Source organism: Eurytemora carolleeae, unplaced genomic scaffold, assembly GCF_000591075.1.
Source record: "Eurytemora carolleeae unplaced genomic scaffold, Eaff_2.0 scaffold48, whole genome shotgun sequence".
NCBI classification, from domain to species: Eukaryota; Metazoa; Arthropoda; class Copepoda; order Calanoida; family Temoridae; genus Eurytemora; species Eurytemora carolleeae.
In genome coordinates, this window is record NW_019396177.1 from 62,183 (window position 1) to 73,192 (window position 11,010).

General features: G+C 37.4%; 3 protein-coding genes across 3 annotated transcripts in view; all 3 read left to right on the plus strand.

Moving 5' to 3' along the window:
* Window positions 1–396, plus strand: part of LOC111697264 (60S ribosomal protein L30-like) — a 1,038-nt gene extending 642 nt beyond the window's left edge. Inside the window, exon 2 of the mRNA XM_023467193.1 lies at window positions 231–396. Coding sequence (XP_023322961.1) covers window positions 231–374 — 144 coding nt within the window. The 3' untranslated portion in view covers window positions 375–396. The remainder of the gene's footprint in view (window positions 1–230) is intronic.
* LOC111697263 (60S ribosomal protein L7-like) lies at window positions 372–3,939 on the plus strand. The gene is made up of 6 exons (XM_023467192.1): window positions 372–517; window positions 950–1,026; window positions 1,281–1,480; window positions 2,024–2,097; window positions 3,402–3,606; window positions 3,770–3,939. Exons 1-6 carry the CDS (start codon window positions 401–403, stop codon window positions 3,826–3,828), a joined length of 732 nt encoding a protein of 243 aa, XP_023322960.1. The 5' UTR covers window positions 372–400; the 3' UTR covers window positions 3,829–3,939.
* LOC111697261 (elongation factor 1-alpha) lies at window positions 3,932–6,569 on the plus strand. The gene is made up of 7 exons (XM_023467190.1): window positions 3,932–4,099; window positions 4,228–4,438; window positions 4,560–5,233; window positions 5,327–5,447; window positions 5,528–5,670; window positions 5,827–5,901; window positions 6,276–6,569. The coding sequence occupies exons 1-7, from the start codon at window positions 3,956–3,958 to the stop codon at window positions 6,291–6,293; spliced, it is 1,386 nt and encodes a 461-aa protein (XP_023322958.1). The 5' UTR covers window positions 3,932–3,955; the 3' UTR covers window positions 6,294–6,569.
* Window positions 6,570–11,010: the final 4,441 nt, after the last annotated feature.

The window sequence follows — 11,010 nt, forward strand, 5'->3', positions numbered from 1 at the left end:
GGGGTACAAAAATCCTTTGGAGAACAGACATAGGAACGTCCTTTATCTTCATTTAGACGTACTCATTTCGCTGATCTGAAAATATTTAAATTAGAAATTGAAACCAAATATTTTTATTTATACTTGCAACATTTATTTCAGCTTGGCTACTTTTATTTTATTTATTTCTCATTATTGTGTGTTTGAATGTGATAGTTCTGCAGAAGTAGTTTGAATCAAACCCTTCCTAGACCGGCGTCCATCATTATGTCGGCGATAACAACGAGCTGGGAACCGCCTGTGGAAAGTACTTCAGAGTGTGTACCCTCTCCATCACCGATCCTGGAGATTCGGATATTATCCGAACCATGCCCGGAGCCACAGTTGAGGCATAGATTTATTTTTCCTGTTTTTCAGCAAAATGCCAGACAAGAAGCTTCCCGCAGTCCCCGAGACTATTCTGAAGAAGAGGAAGAGGCAGGCAGAAAGCAGGGCACTCAGAGCCAAGGAGGCCCTAAAGTCCAAGATCACTAAGAAGGTATGTTATGACGCAAGTTTAAAATCTTTTAATCAGACAATTTGCCCTATTTGCCCTTTCTCCCTTTCTTTAAGTATTGTCTTTGTTGGGTGGCTTCATGATTAGATCATTTAACTCATTCTTTAGAAGTGTTAATACTGGCATATGAGGAAATTTCTTAAACTAAAATAAAACCTGTCAGTTAGGGCGACTAAAACTGCGTCAGCTGTTCTTAACTAGACAAAGCCTACCCCGAATTAAACAGAATTAGCGTCTTAAGAAACCTACAGTCCTAAATAATAGCTTTACTAGTTTAAAAGAGCGGTAATCGCTATTATTGCTCTTGTACTTATACTTAAGTCTAATCTCTAGAACTGGTCTTGAATATTTTTATTGATTAAAATATCTAATATCTGTAATTATCAAGTATGTCTAAATCTATTATTATTTCAGGCCAAGAGGGTTGAGGCCTTCAAAAGGGCTGAGAAGTATGCCAAGGAGTACAGAACTCAGGAGCTTGACCAGCTCAGGTATTCACACTTGCTGAAAAGATATATTAACGGGCAAGAGTGCTAAAATAAAGTTTTACAGGACATCCTAGGAACATTGCACTCTTATAGTTCATTGATCTGAAAATGTCTAAAATTAAATGCAATTCCTACAGTTGAAACCAAATATTATTTTGTTTTCAATATTTAAACTTGCTACATTTAGATTTTACATTTTTTATTTGCCACTGTTAGATAACCACTGGTCTTCAATATCTGCAATATATAATGTCTAGGTTGAAGAGAGAAGCTAAGAAGGAGGGAAACTTCCATGTTCCTTCTGAGCCAAAGCTTGCCTTCTGCATGCGTATCCGTGGTATCAACCAGGTCGCCCCCAAGGTCCGCAAGGTTCTCCAGCTCTTCAGATTGAGGCAGATCAACAACGGTGTCTTCATCAAGCTGAACAAGGCCACTATTAACATGTTGAGGATCTGCGGTAAGTGGCCATTTATCTGGCGAGGACTTAAGTCCGAGCTAGCATTGAGCTGTCGCATGTCCGCATGCGCAGCTTGAAATTTGTTGCATGAGTCACGTGGTTGGACCACGTGGTGATTGTTAACTGTGGATGAGGAAACCTGGATTCCCTTCACTACCTCTTATCCACTCACTTCTCAACAGTAGACAGGTTAATTCATAAAATTTATTGGACAAGTTTATTAACTTTATAAATCTTTCACCTTATTTTAAGCGTTGTGGATAGATATTTTCTGACTTCTCTTTAAACCGTTGTCGATTTCCTTATGCTATTGTCTTCACAAGGAAGTTTATTCTTTGTTAAAATCCTGTCTTTACAGCATCAGCTCCAGGATTAGTTTTCAATCTAATACTTGGCGTTCATGCTGTTAGATTATACTTCAGTGTTCGCTATGTCTAGCGGGATTCCATACCTTCTAGATACACTTCACTTGAAACAAATTTTAATTCTTGAAGAAAGTAAACATACTGAAACTTGCAAAAATTAATTGTATAATATGTTAAGAACCCTATGTTGCATGGGGGACACCCAACCTGAAGTCTATCCGGGAATTGGTCTACAAGAGAGGATTCGCTAAGGTATTGAATTTCTTTAGTAACATATATACAAACATCACTTGGGTCTGTCCTAGAAAACACTTTTTTGAACATAGATTCTTAACATTTGTATATAGGTACAATTCATAAATGGGGGGGGGTCGTCTATCTTAACATTTTTTTTCCTAAAATGCCGTGGGAAAATGGAGGGGATCTCCGAAATGCCGTGGATTTAATGTGCCAAAATGTGCTGCCCGTTTCTTTTTCAACGATTTTTTGTGAAATTCAAATTACAACTTTACTTTTCCTTTTATATGACAGAACAGAAAAAATTACATATTTTCAATGATCGAATCGAGGTTTTTTAAAACTGACAAGAAAAAAGATTTCAAATTTTATTTTGTAAAGGACATAGTACATTTTTGTTGGTTAACGCACAATTAAAATCTTTGGAAATGGGATGAGCATATTTTCGGATATTATGCTTAATTTTGAGTTAAACACGGCATTTTTGAGAAATGTTTCATTTACGACCCCCCATCCCTACCCCCTCCATCTATGGGTTTTGTACTTATTACTACAAAACAATGATTGTTAGTATAGTAGACAAAACACACTTTTTTTTGGAGAAACCTTGTCGAACCCTGAAATAATAAAAAATAAATTTATTAATTTATTAAAATTGAAAAGTTGAAGTGAACTATAATGACGAAGAAATTCCCCCCCTCAAAACATTTTTTTAATGGTTTTGGAATATTGGTTATAAGACTCGCTTAACTTTCTTATGATCGAATTAATCAAATTAATCGATTGCGATATCTCGGCTCAGTTTTATTTAGTGTTGGTTTTAACTTCTCTCACATGTAAATTTTTATGTAAATACAGCGAATATAATAAGGAATTTCCGGGTTAATATTCGTTTCTAAAACTCCCTCCCACTAAATTGTTGAACCTGGGTATTTTTCAACATTTGCATATTAAACATCAGCTGCTCACGTCAAGTTAACTGTTGGTACAGTCTAACATATTGCACGCGGCTAAGATTAATACTTTCAATATCCTACTGAGTACTTTTCCATTTGTATTTGGTCCGGAAACGTTCGTAACAAATAATTATTAAATTTTTTTTCGCGTCCCACCCCCCTTACAGAACTTTTCCCCCGGTCATTTTTTATGGTTGCGCAGAGCGCTTATTTATTTTTCTTTCTGGTCAAAGGGGAAGATTCTTTTGTTTCCCCGCCTAATTTATTTTATTACAGTTAATTGTACAAATCATGGTTTCCCCTCTCCCACCCTGCGGGACTAAACATTTCTGTTAGTATGCAATAATTTTGTCTCTTGTTTAGGTTGAGGGTAAGAGAACTCCTTTGACCTCCAACGAGATTGTTGAGAATACTCTTGGCAAGTACGGTATGATCTGTGTCGAAGATGTTATCCACGAGATCGCAACTGTTGGACCAAATTTCAAGTATGCCAGCAACTTTTTGTGGCCCTTCAAGCTTAACACTCCCACCGGTGGATGGAGAAAGAAAGTCAACCATTTTGTTGAAGGTAATTAATACTTTATTAATCAGGTTTTCTAACATGATGAATACATACTTCTGGCACCTCTTGTCTTAGACAAATAATGCGACTTAACCCCTAACTCCACTGAAACCGCTTTCTTCCATATATTTGTATTTTTTAATACCTTTATTTAACTGAAATATTTAAGGTGGTGATTTCGGTAACAGAGAGGATAAGATCAACGAGCTTCTCAGAAAGATGGTTTAAACTTCTATTTCTACTTGCTCCTGCCGGAATATTGTGATTCTACGATGCTCTTGTAAACTGTCCTTACGGTAACTCTTAATATCTGTGCTAAAGGATTTGTTTATTTCAGAAGAACTAACCAGCCAATATGGGAAAGGAAAAGACTCATATCAACATTGTCGTCATTGGTCACGTCGACTCAGGCAAGTCTACCACCACTGGTCACATGATCTACCAGTGCGGAGGTATTGACAAGAGAACCATCGAGAAGTTCGAGAAGGAAGCCCAGGAGGTACGATAATGCACTTCAGATTTTACGAAGGAAACTTCTTGGCCAATTTTTCACTTAACATCCCTAAAAAATTATGCTTTTTAATTTCATTTTAGTTGCGTAAACTATGTTAATCATTTTTTATCTAGATGGGTAAGGGATCCTTCAAGTACGCATGGGTTCTTGACAAACTGAAGGCCGAACGTGAGCGTGGAATTACCATTGATATCGCTCTCTGGAAGTTCGAGACCCCTAAGTACTACGTCACCATCATTGATGCTCCAGGACACAGGGATTTCATCAAGAACATGATCACTGGAACTTCTCAGGCCGATTGCGGTGTCCTTATCATCGCTTCCGGTAAGATTATAATCTATTAAGTCTGATATTATGAATGACATGTATGACATGTTTCTAGCTATTTATCTCGAAAGATTATTTATTCCCACTAAACAAGTGCTTGAAATATTTGTATCTGCAGGAACTGGAGAGTTTGAGGCTGGTATTTCTAAGAACGGACAGACTAGAGAGCATGCTCTTCTGGCCTACACTCTTGGAGTAAAGCAGCTGATCGTTGGAGTAAACAAGATGGACTCCACCGAGCCCCCATACAGTCAGGCCAGGTTTGAGGAGATTCAGAAGGAGGTGTCTGGATTTATCAAGAAGGTTGGATATAACCCAGCTGCCGTTCCCTTCGTTCCCATCTCTGGATGGCACGGAGACAACATGTTGGCAACCAGCCCCAACATGTCCTGGTACAAGGGATGGAATATTGAGAGGAAGGAGGGTAAGGCCAGCGGAACCACTCTTCTGGAGGCCTTCGATGCCATCATTCCCCCCACCAGACCCACTGACAAGCCCCTCAGACTTCCCCTCCAGGATGTGTACAAAATTGGAGGTATTGGAACAGTCCCAGTCGGCAGAGTCGAGACTGGAATCATCAAGCCCGGCATGGTCGTCACCTTTGCTCCCGGACAGCTCTCCACTGAGGTCAAGTCCGTTGAGATGCACCACGAGTCTCTCCCTGAGGCCACCCCCGGAGACAATGTTGGATTCAATGTCAAGAACGTCTCTGTCAAGGATATTAAGAGAGGAAACGTTGCATCTGACTCCAAGAACCGCCCAGCTACTGGAGTCCAGGACTTTACTGCTCAGGTATGATCTTATGAACAATCTGTTTTTGATTAGTTCTTTAGAATATTTAAACTCTGAACTGTGATACGTTTCATTAACAAATGTATTCTACAGGTTATTGTTCTGAACCACCCTGGACAGATCTCGAACGGATATTCTCCAGTCTTGGATTGTCATACCGCTCACATTGCTTGCAAGTTCGCCGAGATCAAGGAGAAGGTTGACAGGCGTACTGGTAAGCATTATAATTGTACTTGTTCTTTCAGTTTAACTAAGGTTTTGCGTTTTGTGATGTGCTAATCTTTATCCTTTAAGGTAAGTCCACTGAGGACAACCCTAAGTTCATCAAGTCCGGAGATGCCGCGATCGTCAGGCTCGTTCCCAGCAAACCCATGTGCGTCGAAGCCTTCTCTGACTTCCCTCCTCTTGGACGTTTTGCTGTCAGAGACATGAGACAGGTATATAATATTTTTATTAATTTCTTTAATTTTTTTTATGATGGTAAATCTTTCGGGTCTGAAAACTGATGCACAATTATCCCACAACACTGAAACTAAAATGTCATCCATAAACTCGGAATAAAGTAAACAAAAATGTAAATATGTATTTCCTAGACCGTCGCTGTCGGTGTCATCAAGGCTACTACCCCTAAGGATGTAGCTGGTTCGGCCACCAAGTCTGCTGCCAAGGTAATAACTTTGATATTTACTTTTGTCTGAGCTGGAAACGTTCACAATTCCTTTATATCTTGATATCTTTAGTGGGCATTTAAAATTTGATTGAATTCCTTTCGATTATTCTGGTTGAATTTTTTTGAATGACCACAAAAATGCAAACTGATGTGTGGTCGTATAGAAAATTTCTTCATTCTGTGTAGACTTGTTCAGCATTATTATTTTCGAACGTTAAATTCACAATTTCTTTAATCTTGTATCTAAAATGGGTAAAATCTAAGGTATCTAGAAGAGTTTTCAGTAACTCGAAAGAATGCAAGCAATTTTAACTTGCAAATTTGCAGAAGGCTGGAATATATGCTCTTATCTAATCTAAATATGTTCTTCAGGCTCAGAAGAAGAAGTGAGATGAAGTGTTGGGGCAACAAGTACTGTGCGATGTTGGAACGACCGACCAACTCCACATCAAACCCTGTGGCGATTATTTCGTTTACATAATTTTTTCACACTTTAAAAAATATGTTTATTTCCATCGGAAAGAATTTCGTCGGATAGCCCTATTCTGTTGCCCAAATCTGAATTAATGCTGGTGCAAATCGAGCAATTTAATTGGTTATTCCCATGTTTAAGTAACTATTATATTTTGTTACCGACAGGGTTAATAAATAAGTGATAACAACTAACATTGATTTTTTATCTGTGTTTTAGAGTGTTGTATTCGGTCTGAATATTTGATGAGAATTATTTCTTAATTTGGTCATTAACTAGCTTAACTATTTGATCGTGGAATGATCAATATTAAAAGAGGTCTTCATGATCCGCTTCCGTTCATGCACAGAAAGTTGTTAAAAAGAAAAAACAGTTCAAAATGAAGAATAAGTTTGGATATTAGTAAGACATTCCGCCGAGTAAAAAGTGCGATTTTTAAATATACAGCCACGTTCTGAAGAAATTTTTTTTGGCAAATCTAAAATTGCGTTTCTGTGGCACATTTTCGAGAGTAATTTAATTATTATTTATGACTCGCCAAATGTGGAACGTGTCCATATGCTGAAACTGGTTTTTAAATATTAACAAATTCTGAGCCTCTAGATTTGCAGAAACACGTCCAGACCCCGCGAAACAGACTCTCAGCCTAAGTGACTTCGCCAAGCCTCTCGCCATTCTTTCTCCTTGTACCGCATATTGTTTGTTTTTTAGTTCTTGGTCACTATGAGTGATAACTTAACAATTTCTGTTGATGTAGTGGCATAGGAAACTGCAAAGAAAGATATCACAAATAAAACATTAATTAGTCTTAATTAGGCACTAAATAAGATACTTTTCATCTCAGAGAAGCCTCATGCCACTATGTCTAAATTTATAAAAAAAATTATGTAAAACACAAGTTTAAAAGAAAAACCTTGCATTACAGTCACATTTTGATGCGTATGCTCATTCTTCAAAGCTGAGGCTTGGTCTGCCTAGTAACTCTGGGAGGCTCGTGTCTAAATAGCGGAGGCTCACTGCGTTCGAGGGTTCCCTCCCTCGACGTACTTCGCGAAAGATGATCTTTTAGAAATTTTAGACGTTGATTAAAGAAAAATATATTGTGTGTTCAGGGAGGAAGGGAACCCACAGACGCTATGCAGACAAGCAGAAATACGCATGAGCGATACATCAAAATGTGCCAGTGTATTACAGGAGATTTATTAGAAAAAATTTGAAGTTTTATATACAACTTTAATAGTCATAATTAGGCACTATTTATGTTAATTGAAAAATACTTATCTTTGAGAAACCTCTTATGCCGCCATGTCGAAACTTTGTGAAAAATCTTTAATTTAAACTTAAAACCTCCAATAATACACAGGCACATTTTGATGTTTTGCGTAGGTTCATGACGTCCGGGGGTTCCCTCTCTGGTCCAGTTGATAAACTGCTCCAAAGAGCGTATACAGGAGGGGGTAAGGGGAAAGTACTCCCACCCCCTAAATCTGAAGGATGGGGTCGTAGCTCCCACATAACACTCAGAGCTCACACTTGACAAATCTGAAACTGAGTAGTGAAGAGCATTAAAAAAATTAAATTGTGTTTTTTTCTGCTAGTTTTGTTTGAAGGAGAGTTGTAAAGTAGTTCTTGCAAGGTAATTTGACTGTATCTATATAGAAGCAGTCAATAAGCAGAATGTTTTGAAATTACGGTTCAAATCTTGCCCGACCCATACAGGCAAAAATTTTGCGCTTCGAACATAGTTTGCCCCCCCCCCATAAATTTATTTCTGCATAAGCCGTTGATTAACTGATTTATATTTTACAAAAAAAATTTACATCATTTTACGCATTGTGGGCACCGAGACAAGTTGTTTGTGGTATAGTCTAAAGATTAAGAAAAGATGAAAAAATCACAATAATAACCGCCATTACCTGAGCGTTACAGATTTCCACCAAAAAAAAATCAATTTTGAAATTTTCGCGTTAAATAGTGCAAATTGTAATCGTTTATGGGCTCCCATTGAACGTTGTCTTATTTTATATAGTTCATAATGTTTTAAAAATAAGCCATTTTAGAAGAAAGATTGAATTTATTTTTGTGGAAAAATAAGTTTGCAGTTTACATTATAAGGAATCGTCATTTTTTCAATTTAAAACGAAAATAAATAGATCTTCATAATATCTTTTGCATTACGTAGCGCTCGCTGGATTTTTAAAAATCACAATTTCAATGCACTAAAGGAATGGAGTTTTTGCCACAAACTCTGATTTTCTTATCACTATATCTTTTTAACCCAATGTCGTAGACCTTTGGTATTTTAAACTATTAATACTTATAGATAAAATAATCTAAGTTTGAAATATCAAAGATTTGCACCATCAGATTGCAATGATTTGAGTTTGTGGCAAAACCTCAATTCCTTTACCATTTCATAACGTAATAATTGCCGGAAGATTCAAATCCTGTGGCTCATGGCTGTTTGAAGACAAAAAACTAATATGTGCCATGAAAGGGGAAAATGTTGTGGCTTACGGCTGCCTGCCTTCCCCCGCTCGCAGTACCTTGCGACTTTTGCTATAGCCCGATTTTTCTGCAGTTACCTTGGGATTTGTGACTATTTATTAGCACCATTTTTCTCTAGTACCTTGTGATTATTTACTAGCCGAGTTTATTGCAGTACCTTGTGATTATTTACTAGCCGAGTTTACTGCAGGACCTTATTTACTAGCCGAGTTTACTGCAGGACCTTATTTACTAGCCGAGTTTACTGCAGTACCTTGTCATTATTTACTAGCCGAGCTTACTGCAGTACCTTGTAATTATTTACTAGCCGAGTTTACTGCAGGACCTTATTTACTAGCCGAGTTTACTGCAGTACCTTGTCATTATTTACTAGCCGAGTTTACTGCAGTACCTTGTGATTATTTACTAGCCGAGTTTAATGCAGTACCTTGTCATTATTTACTAGCCAAGTTTACTGCAGTACCTTGTAATTATTTACCTGCCGAGTTTACTGCAATACCTTGTGATTATTTACTAGCCGAGTTTACTGCAGTACCTTGTAATTATTTACTAGCCGAGTTTACTGCAGTACCTTGTGATTGTTTACTAGCCGAGTTTACTGCAGTACCTTGTGATTATTTACTAGCCGAGTTTACTGCAGGACCTTATTTACTAGCCGAGTTTACTGCTTTACCTTGTGATTATTTACTAGCCGAGTTTACTGCTTTACCTTGTGATTATTTACTAGCCCGAGTTTACTGCAGTACCTTGTGATTATTGCCTAGCCGAGTTTACTGCTTTACCTTGTGATTATTTACTAGCCGAGTTTACTGCTTTACCTTGTGATTATTTCCTAGTCCGAGTTTACTGCAGTACCTTGTGATTATTTACTAGCAGAGTTTACTGCAGTACCTTGTGATTATCTACAAGCCGATTTTACTGCTTTACCTTGTGATTATTTACTAGCCCGAGTTTACTGCAGTATTTTGTGATTATTTCCAAGTCTGAGTTTACTGCAGTACCTTGTGATTATTTACTAGCAGAGTTTACTGCTTTACCTTGTGATTATTTACTAGCAGAGCTTACTGCAATACCTTGTGATTATTTACTAGCCGAGTTTACTGCAGTACCTTGTGATTATTTACTAACCGAGTTTAATGCAGTACCTTGTGATTATTTACTAGCCCGAGTTTACTGCAGTACCTTGTGATTATTTACTAACCCGAGTTTACTGCAGTACCTTGTGATTATTTACTAACCCGAGTTTACTGCTTTACCTTGTGATTATTTACTAACCCGAGTTTACTGCAGTACCTTGTGATTATTTACTAGCCCGAGTTTACTGCTTTACCTTGTGATTATTTACTAGCCGAGTTTACTGCTTTACCTTGTGATTATTTACTAGCCGAGTTTACTGCAGTACATTGTGATTATTTACTAACCGAGTTTACTGCAATACCTTGTGATTATTTACTAACCCGAGTTTACTGCTTTACCTTGTGATTATTTACTAGCCGAGTTTACTGCGATACCTTGTGATTATTTACTAGCCGAGTTTACTGCAGGACCTTATTTACTAGTCGAGTTTACTGCAGTACCTTGGCATTATTTACTAGCCCGAGTTTACTGCAGTACCTTGTTATTATTTACTAGCCCGAGAGTTTACTGCAGTACCTTGTGATTATTTAGTAGCCCGAGTTTACTCCTGTACCTTGTGATTATTTACTAACCCGAGTTTACTGCAGTACCTTGGGATTATTTACTATCCCGAGTTTACTGCTTTACCTTGTGATTATTAACTAGCCCGAGTTTACTGATTTACCTTGTGATTATTTAAGGATGAGACTTCAAAGACGACTGTAGAAAGTTATTCAGTCTATGTTTTGACATGCATAGTTCTATGTAAAGTTGTTTCTTTGTTTGTGAACTTTGTTAGCTAACCTATTTTTTTCTAGATTTGAGTTCCTTAGACAAGTATTCATCCTTTTTTATTCATTAAATTTAAATTAAAGGGCCTGAAAAGGTAATTTCATGTGATCTTCAGTGATCGTCCGTGTGTAAAGTTTTATCTCAATAAACGTTTCACCCTGAAAAGCTTAGTCTTAACAGTATGAATGTATAACCATTTTCTGTGATAACTTTCTATAT